We start from the raw sequence: 20,991 nt of genomic DNA, 5'->3' as shown, positions 1-20,991 counted from the left end.
TTTTTTTTTAAAAATGCGCATGATCTCTGGGCAGTTTCTCTGACTCCCCACTCCCACCCACCCCCTTGACTCCTCTTTCCAGGAGTCTCCTGAGAAAGTCACCCAAAATCTCAACCCTATTCCTGTCCCAGCCTCAAAGTCATCAAAGGGCAGGGAGGTGACGACTACCCCGCTCGCAAGAGGACATGGAAAATGCAGGAAGAAACGCAGAGCTGGGAGGCTGGCAGCCTTGGGAGCTAAGGCAGAGGGAAAGTCTAAGCTATTTAAAGCCAGTCAAATCAAAAATAACTTAGCCCTTTCTGGGACTCTAGATTTCTGTTGGACATGAGCTTCTTCCAGGTAACCTTGGTGTGATTTGCCAGGATATCTCTCAGAGTGTGGGAGGGGGAGGGAAAGGGGGGCAGGTCACCTTGGCGGCAGCCTAGAATTGGGGAGAGACCTCTGGTCTGGAGTGGCCCATCCCCTCCCCAGCAGTCCTCTCCGAGGCCCCAAGCTCACCAGAAGCAGCAGTGGGGTCGGATGAGTGAGAAAACAGAGTGAGGCACTCCATGGCCTCAACACCCAGACTTCTTGTCTGAGACTAAAGTGTCTCCCCTCCACTGTCACCTCAACAGCTGCCACTCCCTCACCCCAAAAGCCCTGATTGGCTTTGAAATCTCCTGAGCCCCTTTCATTCGAGCTTAATCAGAGTGATTTTACTGAAACCAGTTAATGCCCAGCGGGGGGCCCGAGTCATTGACAGGGATGCTGAGGCTTTCAGGGGTGTTGGAGGACATCCCAGGACTCCACTGAGTCAGGGACAGCCTGGCCGGGCCACCAGGGTGGGCTGCTGAGTCACGCCCAACTGGTGCTGCTTCTGCAGCAGGTGCAAAGGTTCTGAGACCGCCTCCAAGCCCCAGTGCAACATGACTCAGGCAACACGCACACATGGGCAGGGAGAGCGTGGAGCCCAGCCAGGAGCTGGGGCATACGTTCCCAGGAGGCAGCTGCCTGCAGACCTGACTCAGTGCTCCAAGGTGGCACCCAGCCACTGGATATTCCAGGCAGCACCAGCCCAGTCTGACACTGAAAGGACCGGAAAACCCAAGGAACTGGGAAAGAAGCTGGGAAGTCAATCAGGTACACATACCACAAAGTTAGTAGCTTGGGCACTTTTTTTTTTTTTTTTTGGCAAGCTTCTACTATCTTTACATCAACAAAGACAATCCACCAAACAGTACTTCTTACTTATCTCCAGATTTCCCCAGCGCTGCTCTACGGCTTGGAATCTCACAGCTTCCTAGATACCCCGAAGATGATTCAGCAGCTTGGAGGGGTGCACAGAGTTTATTTCTACCCTTGAGCCTTAGGAGGGAAAGTTGAAGCCATCCCTAGGAGAAAACACTGCCCACCCAAGAGTCCAACCTCTAGCAACAAGTCTGAGGCTGGTTGTTCCTGAGCAGGACAGGTTGGGGCAGCTGGGGGGAGGTCCACTTCTTGGCCTGTACTCCAAGGGAGCTTGTTCCTCTCAGCCCTGAGATGGATGACATCAGTAGGGAGCTGGGCAAACTCCAGGCACCTGAGGTCCTTTCTGGCTTTCCTGGGAAGAGGGTCCCCTGAAACAAGTAAAGTCTCACTCCTTGGTCCCTGCAGGTATTTTTAATCGTGCAATAGGAATGCTTAGAGAGAACCTAAGCAAGTATGCCAGCTGCCTCAGTGGCATTGCCATGTCTTCTCTCCCATCCCAGGCTGGGTACCACATCTTCCCAAGACCCCTAGGGAGGAAGGGATTAACTTCTTTAGGTAGGAGGTATGCACTTAGGGGTATGGAGCAGGGAAGGTGAGAAAGCCTCTTCCCCTAGCAGCTGGTGGGGCTGCCCCCCTGGTCTGGGGGAAAAGGGGGCCGCAGTCTTCTCTGGTGGGGAAGGTGAGGAAGGTGCCTGGGGAAGCTGCAGTTGTCCTGAGGCAGAGGAAGCACAGGAAGCAGCTTGCCCACTCTCCCTGGGCCCTGTGAAAAGAGGACTCTTGCCAGAGGTGCTGGTAACCTGGCATTGTAAACATTGGGGATGCACCCAGCAGCTATCCTCTGCCTCCTCTCAGTGCAGGACACACCTGGCTCTGGATTTGAGAAATGAACCCGGGGGAGAAGGAGTCTGCCATAGTGATGGGAGCCGGATGGAGGCCCTTTCCTTTCAAAGGCATACAAAAATGGGGGAAATGGCTCCATCCCTGAAAGCTAGCACACAGCCCAAAATGGGAGCCTGATCGTCCAGGTCCTTCCAAATAGCGTGAGACTCTTCTAAAGCTACAAGAAATTTTGTGGGAAGCAGCACGGGGGCAGTGGGAAGCTAGAGCAGACTGACTGACACAGATGAGAAGCTTCTGTGGAGATGGAAACAGGTCTGCTGATTCACTGAGAACTGACTTCACTAGCATGTACCTAGCACATGGTAGGCACTCAGAGGTACTTGGATGAGTACATGAATGAATGAAGAATATTTGGGGGGAAAGCGAGGCAAGCTAACACAGATCTTTATCTTTGGGGATAAAGTTTTGCGGAGCCTCACTTGTTGGAGAGAGGTGGACTAAGGAGAGCCGGCCACCTGAGTGGGGCGGGGGGCTGTGTTTGGGTGAGGGGACCAGGCTGGCAGGGTGAGACGCTGGGCCCTGGTCATGCCCCGATGGAGGATGGAGCGGGTGCCTATGTCGTGACACCGCCTGGCATTGAAAGGGCTCTGGCATGAGAGGGCTGAGACAGGAGTGTGAGCCACAGGTTCAGACATCACCCTCTCCACATTCATGATCTGAGTCACAGGCATGCAACTGGTAAGAGCTCTGACACCTCCTTCCCCAGCACCGCCCAGCCCAGCCCTTGCCCCAGCCCCACCCTGAGAGAGCATCTCTAGCTCCTTGCCCTGAAGTGCCTCTGAGCTGGGCGTGGAACGGGGACAGAGATAAGCCTGAGCTGAGGGCTCCCCTGGTGGCGCAGTGGTTGAGGATCTGCCTGCCAATGCAGGGGACATGGGTTCGAGCCCTGGTCTGGGAAGATCCCACATGCCGTGGAGCAGCTGAGCCCGTTAGCCACAACTACTGATCCTGCGCGTCTGGAGCCTGTGCTCTGCAACAAGAGAGGCCGCGATAGTGAGAGGCCCGCGCACCGCAATGAAGAGTGGCTCCCGTTCGCCGCAACTAGAGAAAGCCCTCGCACAGAAACGAAGACCCAACACAGCCATAAATAAATAAAATTTAAAAAAAAAAAGACTGAGCTGAAAGTGGACATGATGACAGCATCCCAGAGAGTCACAGAAAAGCCGGGAGACACCAGGACAAAGGGACCACCTGGCTTAGGAGCGCGACCATGAGAGAGCGTCCTTCCATTCTCTGCCTCTGAGCATCAAACCGCCCACAGCCTGGGGCTCCCATAACCTATTTTGCTCCTCGTTCAGTGCCCGTGGCAGCCACATCCCTGCAGCAAGAAAGCTGGACTGCTCCTTAGAGAAGTAGAATAGATTTAATCTGTGACTCAGAAGTGTCTAGATTAGCAGCAGTTATGGACACCGAGAGCCTGGGAGGAAGCTGCCCCCTGAAGGCATCCCGAGGGGCAGAGAGGCACCCTCAGTTCACAGAGGTGTCGGGTGGGATGTTAGCTTTGCGCTCAGCTTCAGTGCAGTACTTCTCAGGAAGGCCGGTGGCTCTGCAGGGGAAACACAGGTGTAAGGGGGTGTAAGGGGTGTAATGGGTAGGGATAGAGGAGGAGACCAAAGAGGAGGCAGCAGAAGCAGGCTCTGGGTGGCGTTTACAGAACCTAGGGACCTGTACCCCAACCCTGGTCCCCCAATCCATCCCCCAAACACATCCCTGTCGAGGCTCCAGCATCCTGCCGAGGAGTTCCCAGAGAGCCAGGAAGACCCCATCCCAGAACTTTCTCCAGGAGCCCCCTTCAGAGGGCAACAGCCCATGTGGGCCTGGAGTCAGGAGGGAGGCCCTCCCCGCACCCCTGTCACCATCCCTTCATTCCCCTGATCCCACACTTTCCAGCCCACCTCCCTGGGGAAGAGGAGAGGAGCTGGGCAGGAAGGGATTCGGGCACACCTCAGCTCCTCTATCTTTTTCTTCTTGATGTCTTCAATGCGCTCACGCCGCTTCCGGGTCTCCTCTTTGAGGCGCCGGCCCTCCTCGAAGGTGGCGATCCGGTCCTGCACCTGCTTCTGCTGGCTCTCCCGCACCTGGCGCCGGAGCTCATTGGCATACTGTAAGCGCCCCATGGCCTTTTTCTCCTCCTCCAGCTGCTCCTTCTCAATCTGCTCTCTCTGAGCCCTAGAGGAGGGACATGGTCGAATGGGCTGGGCTGAGCTGTCCCAGCCCAGGGAAGTCTCTGGGGGAGTTGCTGGGTAGCCTCCTCCAGGGGACACGCTGCAGAGACCAAGGCCCTCCACACTCAGGCCCTCCTCTTCTGTGGCTCCGAGATCAGCCCCAAAGGCTGATCCCAGCCAGGCCCGGGTTCATGGCATATGACTCGATGCCATGGGCATGTTTAGAAGGGCCCAGTGCTTGGGCCCAGAGCTAAGGCTCTGCTGTCACTGTTTTGAAATTCTTAATTGTTGAACAAAGGGCTCCACATTCTCGTTTTTCACTGAGCCCTGAAAATTTTGTAGCTGGCCCTACACCCAGGATGTCACCCACTGGAAGCTATTGTTCCTACTCTTCTCTCTTATAACAATGCCTAACTCTTCTCCAGCTTGTTCTGAGATAGCTTTCTTTCTCTCTCTCTCTTCCTTCCTTTCCACTAACAATAATAAAGACATTAACAAAACCAACAAAGAGGATGTTTAGGAAGTTCAAAGAAGTTGTAAAGTCTGCAATGCTGGCTCTTCTTAGTTGCTGGAAGAAGAAGGAACTTAGCCTGTTATCTCTGATTTCTCTTACTGCTCCAAGTCTCCAACTCTCAGGAGCCTCTGCTGCAAGAAAACTTCACGAACCCTGACATCAGAAGGAAAACGGCTAATGTAGACCAGATGTTCCGAGAAAAAAAACTCAAATGAAATGTATTCACATCTCAGAGGAAATGCAGTCATAGGCCATCCTGAGCTAACTCCTTTTTTCTTTCTCAGTGTAATCAAAAACAAAAACTAAATGTAAAATCACCTTAGGCCAGGACCTCTCAGGTGGGGTCACTCGTACCCCAACCAAAAGCACCACTTCACAGACTCATTTCCCTCTAGCTATCTTCCAAGCTCCACCATGCATGGCATGTCCTCTCGGTGCTCAGCAACTCTTTTACACCATGTAGACACCTCTTAAAATTCTATACCTTCCAGGTTTATCAGAAGAAAACTGCTGACTTCCTTGTCCCTCTGTACTTATACACCAAATCCCCACTGCTCGGACACATCTGTGAAAGCAGAAAGATTCTCCTCCTTGCCTTGCCATTATTTTCCTATATAGAGAGCAGTTTTCTATTGTTTCACATTATGTGAAACAGGGTGGAAATGGGGAACCTGTATGTGTCAATAGAGAGCCCCTGAGGTGGCAGGCAATTGGAACTAAACAGGGAAGGGCCTGGTCATTTCACAGGGCTGGGGCACGGATCCTGGAGGCTGGCTGCATTACAATCATCTTGGGGCTTTCAAAACTACTGATGCCTGGGCCTCACCCCAGACCAGTTAAATGAGAATCTATGGAGTTGGCTCCTGGGCACCAGTACTCTTTGAAAGCTGCCAGGCATTTATAAGAACCATTGGGTAGGGAAGGTCAGCTATTTCTGCTTAGTCAACAGGCTGACAGTTAAAGGCATCCCTCTGTCCAGAAGCAGGAAGTCCATATATAGGCCATAGAGGAGGCCATGCTCTCGAAGTAGGAAAAGTTGGAATGCTGGCCATGGAAGAGACGCTCCTAGCACTTGGAGATGCACATCATGGTGGTCACATGGCCCTGGAGACCCTAGGTCCAGGTGCTAACCTAGAAAAAGATGAAATTGAACTTAAAGCTAGGGAGGGCAACATCGTTCTCAATGGTGAAAAACTGAAAGCATTTCCTCTAAGATCAGGAACAAGACAAGGATGTCCACCCTCACCACTATTATTCAACATAGTTTTGGAAGTCCTAGCCATGGCAATCAGAGAAGAAAAAGAAATAAAAGGAATTCAAATTGGAAAAGAAGAAGTAAAACTGTCACTGTTTGCAGATGACATGATACTATACATAGAGAATCCTAAAGATGCCACTAGAAAACTACTAGAGCTAATGAATGAATTTGGTAAAGTTGCAGGATACAAAATGAATGCACAGAAATCTCTTGCATTCCTATACACTAATGATGAAATATCTGAAAGAGAAATTAAGGAAATACTCCCATTTACCATTGCAACAAAAAGAATAAAATATCTAGGAATAAACCTACCTAAGGAGACAAAAGACCTGTATGAAGAAAACTATAAGACACTGATGAAAGAAATTAAAGATGATACAAACAGATGGAGAGATATACCATGTTCTTGGATTGGAAGAATCAATATTGTGAAAATGACTATACTACCCAAAGCAATCTACAGATTCAATGCAATCCCTATCAAATTACCAATGGCATTTTTTACAGAACTAGAACAAAAAATCTTAAAATTTGTACAGAGACACAAAAGACCCCGAATAGCAAAACTTGTCTTGAGGGAAAAAAACAGAGCTGGAGGAATCAGACTCCCTGACTTCAGCCTATACTACAAAGCTACAGTAATCAAGACAATATGGTACTGGCACAAAAACAGAAATATAGATCAATGGAACAGGATGGAAAGCCCATCCTGCGCACCTATGGTCAACTAATCTATGACAAAGGAGGCAAGGATATACAATGGAGAAAAGACAGTCTCTTCAATAATTGGTGCTGGGAAAACTGGACAGCTACATGGAAAAGAATGAAATTAGAACACTCCCTAACACCATACACAAAAATAAACTCAAAATGGATTAGAGACCTAAATGTAAGACTGGACACTATCAAACTCTTAGAGGAAAACATAGGAAGAACACTCTTTGACATAAATTGCAGCAAGATCTTTTTTGATCCACCTCCTAGAGTAATGGAAATAAAAACAAAAATAAACAAATGGGACCTAGTGAAACTTAAAAGTTTTTGTACAGCAAAGGAAACTACAAACAAGACGAAAAGATAACCCTCAGAATGGGAGAAAATATTTGCAAACAAATCAACGGACAAAGGATTAGTCTCCAAAATATATAAAGAGCTCATGCAGCTCAATATTAAAAAAAAAAAAAACCCAATCCAAAAATGGGCAGACCTAAACAGACATTTCTCCAAAGAAGACATACAGATGGCCAAGAGGCACATGAAAAGCTGCTCAACATCACTAATTATTAGAGAAATGCAAATCAAAACTACAGTGAGGTATCACCTCACACCAGTTAGAATGGGCATCATCAGAAAATCTACGAACAATAAATGCTGGAGAGGATGTGGAGAAAAGGGAACCCTCTTGCACTGTTGGTGGGAATGTAAATTGATACAGCCACTATGGAGAACAGTATGAATGTTCCTTAAAAAACTAAGAATAGAATTACCATATGACCCAGCAATCACACTACTGGGTATATACCCAGAGAAAACCATAATTCAAAAAGACACATGCACCCCAATGTTCATTGCAGCACTATTTACAATAGCCAGGACATGGAAGCAACCTAAATGCCCAGCAACAGATGAATGGATAATGAAGATGTGGTACATATATACAATGGAATATTACTCAGCCATGAAAAAGAACAAACTTGGGTCATTTGTAGAGACGTGGATAGATCTAGAGACTGTCATACAGAGTGAAGTAAGTCAGAAAGAGAAAAACAAATATTGTATATTAATGCATATATGTGGAACCTAGAAAAATGGTACAGATGAACTGATTTGCAGGGCAGAAATTGAGACACAGATGTAGAGAACAAACGTATGGACACCAAGGGGGGAAAGTGGCAGAGGGGTGGGGTGGTGGTGTGATGAATAGGGAGATTGGGATTGACATATATACACTAATATGTATAAAATGGATAACTAATAAGAACCTGCTGTATAAAAAAATAATTTAAATAAAATTCAAAAAAAAATGAAAGATGGGCTGCATCACTCAATCTCTACTTATCTGAGCAAAATTTCTGTAATTTTTGTAGCCCTCCACCCTAATTAAAATTTTGTTTGGTTTATTTCCTATTTTATTTTATTTTATTTTTTATTTTATTATTTTTTAATGGCTGCACTGAACAGCATGCATGATCTTAATTCCCCGACCAGGGATCAAAAATGGGCCTGGCAGTGAAAGTGCCAAGTCCTAACCACCGGACAGCCAGGGAATTCCCTGGTTTGTTTCCTTTAAAAATTTTTTTTGATGTTATAGAGTCTGGACCAGAGCAAGAAGAGAGTCTTTCCCAGTTAGGCCAGAACACTTAGAGCCAGTAGAACGTCCCAGGGGCCAGGTCTGGTGGTGGCAGATCTAACTGGTAGAAAGTAGAACTACTGAGACTGCTCACTGCTTTGGGGTAGGAGAAGGGAGACAGACAGTGAGAGGTGTGAACACTTAACTTCCACTTATGTGTTGAAATTATAACTGAGCCAACAGAGAGAACAAAAATAAAAGGATAAAGACCTGACAAGGCCAGAAAGATGGAGAAATATAGGTGAAGTCCATCCAAATACGAGTCTCTAACATCCTTCTTAGATGAATGGGCAAGAATGGTGTTTTATTCATCTCTAATATCTCCCATAGCATCCAACACAGAGCCTTGACTTTACGTGCTTAGTACATATTTGTCAAAAGACCTCCCTAAAAGCCCTGCTCTGATGACTCGCAACCCTGAGTGTGTGAGTTCTTCTCTCCCTCTCTCTTCAACCTCCCCCGCTGCAGTTTCAGCCCAAAGTTGTCGAGGGACATGGAGGTGGGGAGGGCAAAAGGGACCAGATTTATACCTTTACTTACACTTTTAATGCTCCTGGGGAAATAATCCCTATAATCCCCAATTCCTTAATCACTTCCAGGTGCTATTTTCCAATTCTTTAATAAAATTCTTGGCTCAAGTGTCTTTGAAATATTTCAATTATCCATCTACTTAGAATGACCCCACCAACCTGGCCAAGGTGGGTGCACATCTGTCCGTGGACATGCCAGAAATTGCCTCTCCACCCAGTACGGACCATCCCTGCCACAGTACCAGGAAGGGAAGCTGAGGTTCCCGGCTCCACCTACCGAAGAATCCTCTCGAACTCATCCCGGTCCCGTTGCACTTGAACGGCCAGAGTGTGCTCCTTGAAAGCCACCTGTTCTAGCCGACTTTTCCGCAGTTTGGCCTCAGTTTCCATCTTCTTCTGTGCGTTTTCCTTTTCCTTTCTGCGCCACTCTCTGTCGGCAACCTCCTGGTTGCGTTTGGCCCGCAAGGCATCCTGGGAAAGGAGGTGGGGGGGAACCACTGAGGATGCAAAATAACTTCAGGTCCCTTTAGGAAGACACCTACTTCGGACTCTGCCTCAGCTTGCTTTGAGAAGCCCCCCGAATTTCTCTAGCAGCAGGGTTATGCTAGGAAAGAATAAAGGGAATCCTGTCATAGAACTTTCAGGTCAGAAGATACCTTGAGGGGTCATCTTGTCCTTCCCCCACCCCCAGCTCATCCCAGTTCTTTCCCTATACCTGAAACACCTCCCGGCTGTCCTGCGATTGCTTCTAATTTTAATAACTGCTAATGATGGAGATGGCACAGTTTCCTCTGGTGACACATTTCAATGGTTAGTTGAGGTTGAAAGTTCTTTATGTGGCAGCCAAAATCTTTCTCTTGGACCTTAAGCACGTAATACACTTCTCGATCCTTGCTGCCATAGGCTTGGAAGGAGGCCCATCCCTCCGTCCTCCAGCTACTGAAGTCGAGATAACTTGCATCCTCTCTTCTATACCCTCACCCTTGAGACCATTCTACAGGCTGTCAAAGGAATAGTTAAGGGGATGGGAGAGGCCGAGAGAGGCTGAGACTGAATAGGTACCTGCTCTGCCTGGTAATCTTGGGCCTTCTCTTGCATTGCCCTCAGGCGGGCGATCTCCTTCTCTTTCTCCCTCCGGATTCTCTCCTGCTCAGCCTCAAACTCTGCTTCTCGAGCCTGCCAGGAAGAAAAGCCCTCACAGAATGGCTCCCATTGCCCCAGCCTTGCAGAGAGAAACTGAGCCCCTTGTCTATTCAATATTCCCCCTACCCTTTCCTGACTCCTTTTAAGGTAGGGCAAAATGACTAGCAATGCATTGACATGAAACTAATCAGCATTTGTAAGATGCTTCGTTGCTTACAAAATGCCTTCTCCTGTAATATCCCAGATGGTCCTCACAACATCTCATTAGATTGATATTATAAAGAAACTGATGTTCATAGAATTCAAGGGTCCTGTCCAAGATGGCACAGCTAGTAAACTACCAAACGGATTCAAATGCAGGTGAGCCCAGCCTTCATGCTCTGTCTGCTACTTCACAATTTCCAAGTTGCAAGGCTGCTGGGCCAAGTTTCTAGAAATAACAACTGTGGCTTCCTGCCTGTCTTGTAAAGTACAGGAGGTGGAAGTTGTCTCATTAGTCCTTGGGCAAATGGCCAACCGTGCGATGTGCGGTCCCCCAGTGGTTAGCAGACACCTAAGGAATGAACTATCAAAATTAGCTCCCTTTGCCACTTCTCTGAAAGAGCAGACATATCCTTAAAAGCTTTCCATACACAGCTTCCCAACTACCATTCTTGGGTAGTCATAAGACTAATGGCTTAGGTTGGGCGGAAATGTGATCATCCCGCAAAGAACGTTCCTTAGCCTTGTTCCACCTTTCCAGATTTCTGTGCACCCAATGGGTTGCCAGCTTGTGAGCTGTGCACAGCTGGCTGTGTGTCAAGCTGGTCTCTGCTCCACGTTGCCCTAGATGGCAGGGCAGGGAACTCTGGAGGCTTCCACCACCAATCTCTGCCTTTAGCTCTAAAGCGGCAGCCCCGGCTGTAAGAGCAGAGACCACTGTGAGGTCAGGGAAGGGCTTGTGATATACTTGGATACTTATGGTGGGCTGTGGGCATGCCCAAGTGCCCGATCCCTTTGCCAGTTTCCTGCCTCTCCCAGCTCCTCCTGCCAATGACATTTTCATGTATGAAGACAAGACATATTCCTCTCCTGCTCAGAAATCAATGGCAATTCCTCATCATTCCACACTTCCAGTTCTGCTCAAGGTCCAAGACATTCCCAACAACTGCTCTCAGCTCTCCATCATCTTGCTACCTCATTTCCCATCACAACCACCAGAGACTCTCTGCTGCAGCCAGTGAAACTGTTCACCAATTCCTACATGTGATTGGCTTATTATCACCACCTTCACTCATTCAGGGAAACAGTTGCTGAGTTCCATACGTTGTACATAGCATTACTCTAGGTACATTCAGCCTGTCTGATACTGAACACACACTGAAGCACTCAGGATCTTTTCAATCAGTCAATGACTAGGTTCACAAGGTTGTTGTAACGACTAGATAAGACAACACACAAAGCCCTTAGCACAGAGCCTGTGTACAGACTAAGTGCTTGATTAATGGTAGTTGTGTGATCGTTATTATGCTGGAACCCCCATGTCCCCAGTCTCACATTCTCACTCTGTTGCCTGCATATCCCTGGCATCCAGTAAGGAAGCCAAAGCCAATAAATGAGCTTTGCTGAGCTTCATTTTCTATCGTTTGCATTTGGAGTATAGAGGTATATCAAATATGCCTTTTCCAATTGCACCCACACCCTCCGCCTGCCCATAATTAAGAATCCCTACCATAGAGAAGTATGGTATCATCATGGAACCTCAAAGCTAGCAGGGAAGGCAGGACTCACACATGAGGAATTGAATAACTTTCCTGCCACCTCAAGTCTTTCCTTCTCTTCTTATAGAAATCCATGTTCACTCCATCTAAACCATGCCTAAAAGCTTTCTCTTGCCCTCCATTCCTCACAGACCCCAATCATGCCATTACTCATTCTTGCCCCAGAATGAGTCCGCACATTCATGAGCTGCATCTCCCTATAACTGTTCGAGGGTATTGCTCCCTGTTCCATGGTGCATTTGTTCTTATAAGTACTACAGGGGGTGGTGGTTGAAGGCTCTATTTTCTGAGCCTAGCATCCAGTATAGGATGGTTGCCCAATATAGGAATTTTCACAAGAAATTTATGGGGCAGCTGACTCATGATTGATTACTGAAGATATAATTATCCAGGTCATGAGGAATCCACGAAAACTTTACTTTCACCAATAGTTTTAATTTTCTTCCCTGCCTGCACCTGACCCTCACCCCAACTTCTAATCGAAGGTGTTAACAAGGACAATAACACCCTAATTGGGGTGTCCTTTCCAGGCTACTCTCTGGTAATGAACAAGGGGACTGGCCAAGTGGAAGAGAAAAAGAAGCCAGGCCCTTGAACTAAGGACATGAATTTTAGGATGATGACATAACTATCTTCTATTGAGTGAGCTTAGTTCTCATGCCTGCATCTCCCTGAGACAGACACTCCATTCCTGCTCAGAAGTCCCAGGCATCAGTAAGCAGGTCCCTACCATCTTCTTCTTGGTAAATTCCATCACCATCTGGTCTGCCAGCTTCTCCTGAGCCAGCAGCTCTGCTTTCTGCCTCTGGTTTTCATCATTGATGCGTTTGATCTCAGCCTGCATCTTCAGCTTTTGCTGGTGTCTTCGTTCCAAGTCCTGCCACCGAAGGGAGAGAGTCTCAGAGTAGAAGGGGAAAGATCAAAAGATACTGGCCTATCAGGACAGAGAGACACAGATGGAGGCAGGGAGAGAAATGCACACTCTGAAGTCTCGCTCCAATTACTGCCCTTGATTAAAGCGGTTCTTTCAAGGGTCATCAATGACCTCTCCTAGCCAAATGGGCCTTTGCAGTCTTCATCCACCTTGACTTTGCGGCAGCCCCTGACACTGTTGATCTCTATGCGCTCTCAGGAAGTGGAGGCTCTTAAGATTCTACTCAGTGTCTTCCCCATGTCAGGCAAAATCCTATCCTTTGTTCATTATGCTTTCCTCCTGCCTTCAATTTCCTTCCCCTATTCAAACCCAAACTTTTGATCTCTGTTCAATAGTGATGATTAAAATAGATAAAATAGAGTATTGCACTAATTGAGTACTTTTTATTCATAAGACACTTTATATAACCTGCGTCTAACACCGAAATGTGCCCCAAAAAACCCTGAAAGGTAGTCCTTGTTATCTTTCTTGTACAGGTGGAAAAACTGAGGCTCAGAGTTTAAGCGACTTGCCCAAGGGCCATACAGCTAATGAACTCCAGAGCCAGAATTTTGGAACCTGGTCTGTCTAAACTAAAGTTCCAATCTTCTCTGGAGCTCTTACTTGATTGTCCCAAGTTTTAATTCTCTCTGCATTTCTGAATTCCCTTTGCACTTAAGATGGTGCCACACCTCCTCAGACTTGATCATACGTTGCCGTGAGGATCCCATTCGCTTCCTGTGTGTTCATTCTGCCCCAGCCAGAGGACAGGGACCATGTGTAACACTTCTTCTCTTTCCCAGTACTGAGAGGGCAACAGCAAATACTCAATAATGAGGCAGGGAAGAGGGGGCCAAGGTGAGTGGCAAGTGAGAAAGAGAAAAAAACCTCAGAGAGAAAAACAATGAGTGATGGACATCAGAGGCCCCATCACCCTGAGTGACGAGATCCCTTCTAAGGAATGAGCCTGAGCCTTTGAAAGCTCCCAGTGATCAGACCACTTCTGAGCACATCCTCAGGTCCCAATGTGGAGGGGCACTGGGACCTTGGGCAGTGGCCTCCCTACCATCTCAAACTTGGACTCCTTGCTTCAAACTCTCCTACCCATCAACTCACCCCACCTCCCACACTGCTCCCAGCTCCCTCCATTTCTTCAAAGACTAACCCCTACCTGGCCTCCCAGCTCCTCCTCAGCCCAGCTTCTACCCTGACGCATCCCAGGCAACACTGCTGACCCTCCCCCAGCTTGGCTCACTGCCCAGTGCAGGGCTGTTTCCTCCAGGAAGCCTCCTGAACCAGACCAGCACAGTGCTGTGTGCCTCCCCCCAGGTCCACGTGGTGCCTGAGTCACGGCCGCCAGCATCCCCTCACTCTCCAAGCACCTGCCTCCTTGCTCACGCCACAGTTCCCCTCCTGACACTCCAACGCCCACACTCTTTTTTCCCCTTTCCCTTTCTTCCTTTCCTTCCTACCTTCTTCCCATCAGTTTTACGTATGCCATTGGTACCCCAGGCAGTATTTAATCCCACTGACCCTCAAAGCTAGAAAAGCTGCTGACTTCTGATCTATGACATACATATAATCATATATTTACTTACTTCTTTGCCTATTTATTTACTTTTTGGTTTGTTGTTTTTGTGGGTTCATTTCATTTCCAAGAAACCAAAGGACTTCCCCTGTTTCTCATCTTTGAAGCCATCGTAAAGCAACCCCAGATAAACTCCCTTCATTCTCTCCATCTTGCTAGCAAGGTGGGGAAAGCTGCCTTTGCATCACCCGGAGATGATGAAGTTCTAGGCTGGGGAGGCAGAGGTTTCTATCTCTGCCTAATGATACTTCCTGGAGACTTAGGGAGTGCCTAGGACAGGAAAAGGACAATGACGTAACACCAGAGTAATTGTGTTGACTCAGTGACACCTGGAACTTTCTCAATGAACCCACCAATGCCCATTCCCCACAATCAAGTTGGATTTTCCAGTCTCCTGCATATCTACCCCAGACCTGTCCTTCCTGGTCCTTTCCCTCTCTCTCCTGAGCCAGGAGCTTGGCCAGGTCTTGTCTGTCTTCATGGCCCTGTTGTTCCCCTTCTCAAGCAGTTCACAAGGCTGCCTGCCCCTCATCTTCCCTGACCATCTGGTGATCAGCCTCCCACCCCTCACACAGATCTTCATACTGCAAGTGCTCGAGAAGCCCTCATAATTATAAGGGCCCCCATGAGATCCTTCCGGGCCCCCTGTCGCTCCTCACCATCAAATTCACTGGGAGATGACAACTCAATCACCCCTAAACATGGGGAAGGAGGAGAACAATAAAAGAATATGTGTTCCACAAGTTAAATGGCACCATGAGGAAATAATCAGATAAATCAGAATGTGGGACATTCTTCAAGTCAAATGTCCTGGACGCTTCAAAATATCAGTGCTATAAAAATGAATGAATGAATGAATGAATGAATGAGGGAACTCTTCTAGATCAAAATAGACTAAAAAGACTTAGTGAATGCCATGTGTGAACCTTGATTGAATCCTGGTTTGGATGAAAGAAAATAACTGAAAATATATTTTTGTAACAACTGAGTAAATTTGAGCATAGAGTAAATATTAAACGATATTATAGAATCATTGGATTCTAATTTTGTTGATAATGGTATTGTTGACTTGTAAGCGAATGTCCTTCTTCAGAGATACAGGTTGAAGCATATAGCAGCAAAGTGTCAAGACGTTGGCAACTTACTTTCAAAGAGTTTAACAATATCAAAATATTTATATACATCTAAAAGAGACAAACAACTCGGGCAGATTAACAACCACTAAATCTAGGTGAAGCATTGATGGGGGTGGTACAGTTCTTTCAACTTGTCTGTGTGTATAAAATTTTTTAAAAGTAAAAGATTGAGGGGAAAAAAGAATAAATGCACCAAATGCTTGCCATGTACCTCACTGTGCCAGGGGCCTTTGTATATTGCAACAGATCAGGTAAGGCCAATAGAAGAAGATTTAAGTCTACCCGGTCTGAACAGGTGTGTCTTCATTTCTTTTGCAATGGCCATGGTTACTAATTTTATTTAGGCTAACAGGAAAAAAGGGTTTGGCTCCTCAACACAATTAATGACACTGGGAGGCAATGTACTTTGGATGAGGCAACAGCAGGGAGTCTGGAACTAAGACACTGCTACTCTTCACCTACAAAGTCTATAATATCCCTAGATAATTGAGGGAAGACAATAAAACATCCCTATGTTTATTTGTGCAAAGCATGTAGCCATATCTTTCCTTCACGTGTCCATTCACACGGATGTGTCAGTCCTGGACCCCAAGTCCCAGTAAGACAGGGACGGTATCCAAATCACTGCTCCTCCCCCAGCATGACTCCACAGCCCAACAAATGTTTCATCTGGCAATAAAAAGTTGATGGTGACGATGATGTGAAATGAGCATGTGCCTGACGGAACATCAGCCCACAAGCTCAAACCCCACAGTGCTGGAGGGCTTTTTCGCTGTTGCTGGTGGAGCTTGGCATTATGTGTGCGGCCCTGTTACCCTTAGATCCTCCTCCTGGAGCTGTTCCCTATACGCCAGCATCTGCTCCTTCTCCTGCTCCCGCTGTTCGGCAAGCAGCGATCGCTCCTCCTGGTTCTTTTCCATCTGTTCCACTATGTGCCGTCTTCCTCTGGGAAGAAACAGTGCCACGGTGTCTTAGAAACCAAGGGTCTGTGTCTCTCTGTCCTAACCTCCACCCAAATAACCCCCAAGATGGGAGGCATCGTAGGAACAGTGTGACAAGTGCCCCCTAAACATGGCTATGCTTCATGAACCCAGACCAAACTCCTTCCCCAGAGGGTCCTGGCAGGTTGGTCCTCTCCCTTCTGAACTCCTGGTTCTGGGGCTCACTCTTCTTCTTTTTTTTTTTTTTTAAATTGGATGCAGTCCACTTTATTGATTTTTTTTCTTTCATAGATTGTACTTTTCTCTTGTTGCAGAGCATGGGCTCTAGGCACGAGGGCTTCAGTAGTTGTGGCTCGCGGGCTCAGTAGTTGTGGCTCACGGGCTCTAGAGCACAGGCTCAGTAGTTGTGGCACATGGGCTTAGTTGCTCCGCGGCATGTGGGATCTTCCCAGACCAGGGCTCGAACCCGCGTCCCCTGCATTGGCAAGCGGATTCTTAACCACTGCGCCACCAGGGAAGACCCTCACCCTTCTTGATATTCCCTCACTTCATTTGTTTGCCCAAGAGGCACCCACATCGTAACACACCTTCTCCCTTTCAGTGTGTAAGAGCTTCTGAAATCCTACCACCTCCCAAGCCTTCCCAGAGTAATCAGAGGGAGTGACCTTCTCAAGCTGGCTTCACAGAGCTTCCCAGAGTTAAAAAGCCCGTGACTTCTGTCTCTGGTGCATCTGCTATCACCCAATGTATCTCGTCTTCCCACTCCACCTCCCATGCCTAGTTTGCTAACTGTCCTTCTTATACCCAATCGTATATTTTAAGACCGTCAGCTGCTGGTGGACAGGGCTGAGTCTGAGGAAGTCTCTCCACTCAGCAGTGCCCTGGCTCAACAATGGAAAGCAGAGAAACCAGATTCTACAATCAGTGTTGCCAGTGACTCCCTATGTGTTATTTGGATGTCAATAAATTTGGAAGCATCCAGATACCGTGATATATGAGTAAAGGCTGAGAGAGTGGGAGAAGACACAGATTAGGATAAGAATCTACGGGAAGGAATAGGAGATTGGCATTCAGTTAGAGCTCTTGAATGGCTTCATGACTCCAGATGAAATACACTAGAGCAATGAGTAAGAGTTATATGGAAGCAGGTTTAGACTCAATATAAGGATCAGGTCAAATCATTAGAGCTGCTGATAAGGCAGGGATTTTCCTTTCATTGGAACTGTTTATGCAAAAAATGAAGAGCCACTTGGCCATGAAATAAACTTTTATTGGGAGCCTGCTATAGTGGACCAGGTACCTACTAGAAGTACAAAGATGAATGGTACATGAGAACAGAATACAGATGGGGAGAAAGAACTGCCACTCAGTGTGGTGCAATGACTATTTTTTTTACAAGGACTATTTATAGAGGTAATTCTTGAATTATATGTTTGGCGTTCTAAATCCAGGATACTATGATTCTATAATTTACCTGCGTTGGGACTTGTCCTTTCCTGAAAAATGAAGGGGACTGAATTTATTCATTCTAACATATATTAAGCACCTACTACAGTCCAAGCACTCTGGTAGGCCCAGAAGCTACAGAAATGAATAAGACAGGGACCCTGTCCTCAGTGAGCATATAGCCTGGTGAGGGTCAGGGAGCCACAGTGCAAGGAGGGGTGTGCCAGAGTATAAACAGGGTGTGGCGGGACCCAGAGAAGGGAGCCCTAAAGCCTGCCAGGTGAAGTGAGGGAGGTTTCTCAGGGGAGGAGACAGCAAAGCTACATACTAAAGGAAGAGAGCGCGTTTTTCGGGGGAAAAGGAAAGAGAAGGGTATTCAAAGGAGAGGGAACAACAAAAGTCATGAGCTTTTGTCAAGACCTGGCATGTTGGGGGAAACGAAGGAAAGCCTCATAGAATGGATGGCAGGAAAGGGTGCAAAATGAGGCTGAATTGGGGCCAGATTATGAAGCACCTGTTGTGATCTTGGAAATAAGCTTTAAGAAGTTCTGTGGTTCTCTGAATCACTCCATAAAGGTTTTGAGATAATAACAGAGGATGATAATGACCATTTCTCGCGTCTTCCCCCTTTGCAAGGCTATATGGACCTAAAGGCACATGGAAATGACTTAGAGAGGGAGGTGCCAAAGCCATCTCTTTACCGGATTCTCTCTTCCCGCCTCTTTCTGTGCAGCTCCTCCTGCCTCTGCACGGATTTCAGGCGCTCCACCTCCATCATCTGATCCAACCGCTTCTCCTCTGCATCCAGTTCTTTTTGGATCAGCTGCTTCTCCAGAATTTGGGCATCCCGGATGGCATGGCACTTAGCATTGAGGATGATCTGGGGAGTGGAAATGAAGTTGTGGTACTAGGCCTGGGAGTAAGGATGGGGGGGCTGGGGAAATGCATCACGGGGATGTGGAAGTTGGAGCGGGGAGAAATGGGAGTAGAATCCTATTGAGTGTGTTCACAAGCCCAGAAAAGCAATAGCGTCTTTCAGGGTATTGGATCTTAGTGTTTGGGGGGTCATGGATCACGCTTTGGGAATATGATGAAAGCTATGGGCTTTCTCCTCCATAAAATTCATTTGCATCTGTACACACAAAATTTCCATAAAACTTCAGAAGTTCATGGTCCCCCTTAGAGACCCATGAACCCCAAGTGAAGACCCCCTGTTCTACACTTCGGGGAAACAAACATTCTTGCAGAGGCCAAGCCACTAGATTTTTAAGCTAGAAGAGCCCAACATGACACATAAGGGAATGAAAAATCATGAGCCATCAATAAGAACTATGGAGTAAAAGCTTTGGAAAATAAAAGGAAGTAGAGAAGATTTACCTGAGAGACAGAAACTGTAGATGAAGGGGTTGGGGAGTCAGCATTTTTCATTTGGCCAGGAAGTGAACCACATGCAATTGAGTTACACAATAGAATTCCAAATGAGCCTCTGGTCTTTATGCTCTCAGCTAAGGGAAGCACTTTGAACACGACAAAAAGAACCCAATTGCCTGGGACCACCATACGTGGCCAGAATTGAACTAGCAGGATAAAGATACAAGTAACATCCTCACATGCCTTTATCAACCCACAGTTCGCAAAGCCTCTCCCATATATTAGCATATTTAATCCTGCCAATGATTCTGCTAAGTAGTTTCACCACCCTCATTTTACAAAGGAAGAAAGTGAGGCTCAGGGAGGGCAAGTGACTTGCTGAAGGTCACACAGCAGGCACGTGGCAAGTGCAGCTCTCCACCCCATTCCCCTGCCAAGGCCAGACCCTGACCTTTCACCCCTGCACCCTGTCTCCAGCTGGAGCCCATGCTGTCAGGTGTGTGAATAAGAGATAAGAGGAGGGAGGACTTCCTTGGCGGTCCAGTGGTTAAGACTCTGTGCTCCCACTGCAGGGGGCATGGATTCGATCCCTGGTCAGGGAACTAAGATCTCGCAAGCTGTGTGGCACGGCCAAAGGAAAAAAAGAGAGAGAAAGAGAGATAAGAGGAGGGAGGGAGAATGGAGGGCTCACCTTTCTCATGTCCTTCAGCTCCTCCTCCTGCTCCATCCGCAGCTGGCTGGCTCTCTGAAGGAGGTCCTGGGCCCTCTCCTTGGCCACCTCCTCCAGATCGTTGAGCTTCTTGCTGTTCCTCCAAATCATTTCCTTCTGTTTCATGATCTTCTTGCGTGTGGTCACTGCGTCCTATGGGAGCCACGTCGGGATTAGTGGGGGGGTTACTCCCTGTGTTCTGTGCCCTGGGCACTAGCCTGGCTGCCACGGTTGACCCCAGATGAGTTTCGCATCACCCCACCGCACCACTGTCAGAGCCCAGGGGTTTCTCAGCCTGGCTTCCTCACCCTTCCCGCTGCCCTGCGGTTCCTCACACACACAATCTTAATTCTACAACATGTCCTCTTTAGCACGTTCACGCCCCATTTTAGGGTCCCCTAACTAGAGCTCCCAGTCTTGTGGGAAGCCAGCCTCTCCCCAGCCCTTCTCTCCAACCCCCCTCTGCATAGATGGGGGACGGGGGTAGCTACCACAATGGCTTCCTTCTCCTTCTTGAAGGCCTGCTCCCTGGCCTTGAGTTCTTCTCTAGTCAGGACGTGGGATGCCCATTTGATCCGCTCAAACTCCTCAGGGCTCATGATAAGGGACTCCCCGGAGGGGTCCTTGGTGGGGATGCTGACACAAGGATTGAACAAAATTAGGGAGGGGAGGGGAGGGGAAGCTCTCAGCACCACACTGCAGGCTGCTCGGCTCTCTTCCCCGCCCCTCATCACTGCCCACCACCTGCAGGGACTCGGGCAAGGGCAGGAAAGACAGCCAACTGCGCAACGGGTCCACTGGGGAAAAGGGGTCCCAGGCAAGGGTGGAGTAGCGTCACGGGCTAAAAAAGGGACAGTTTAAGGACTTTTCCTAAAAGGTCCAGTTCATATGCTACTTTCTCTGCACCGCCGTGTATGACCCTCCCCCATGTATACATACATAGACCACCTCCTTCCCTCTGCTCTCCCTGCCAGTGTTGTGGGCAACTTCTGTTTCCCTTGCTGGATCACAAGCTCCTCCAGGATACAGACTCTGTC

At 47.8% G+C, this 20,991-nt stretch overlaps 1 protein-coding gene across 4 annotated transcripts in view; it reads right to left on the bottom strand.

Moving 5' to 3' along the window:
- Positions 1-3,471: 3,471 nt before the first annotated feature.
- CFAP45 (cilia and flagella associated protein 45) overlaps positions 3,472-20,991 on the bottom strand; it is a 30,796-nt gene continuing 13,276 nt past the window's right edge. Inside the window, exons 5-13 of one of the 4 annotated variants that reach the window (XM_082471321.1) lie at positions 20,446-20,590; positions 19,937-20,107; positions 18,576-18,754; positions 16,303-16,432; positions 12,581-12,727; positions 10,010-10,123; positions 9,225-9,418; positions 4,072-4,296; positions 3,472-3,673 (exon numbers count right to left, since the gene is read on the bottom strand). In XM_082471321.1, the coding sequence (XP_082327447.1) occupies positions 3,595-3,673; positions 4,072-4,296; positions 9,225-9,418; positions 10,010-10,123; positions 12,581-12,727; positions 16,303-16,432; positions 18,576-18,754; positions 19,937-20,107; positions 20,446-20,590 (1,384 nt within the window). In that variant the 3' untranslated portion in view covers positions 3,472-3,594. Of the gene's footprint in view, positions 3,674-4,071; positions 5,938-9,224; positions 9,419-10,009; positions 10,124-12,580; positions 12,728-16,302; positions 16,433-18,575; positions 18,755-19,936; positions 20,108-20,445; positions 20,591-20,991 lie in introns of those variants that run through there. The other 3 variants (XM_082471322.1, XM_082471324.1, XM_082471323.1) reach the window with 3 other exon arrangements.

This window comes from Balaenoptera physalus (genome assembly GCF_965194825.1).
Source record: "Balaenoptera physalus genome assembly, chromosome: 1".
NCBI classification, from domain to species: domain Eukaryota; kingdom Metazoa; phylum Chordata; class Mammalia; order Artiodactyla; family Balaenopteridae; genus Balaenoptera; species Balaenoptera physalus.
The sequence above is the reverse complement of the archived record's forward strand: the minus strand, read 5'-3'. Positions and strand labels throughout refer to the sequence as shown.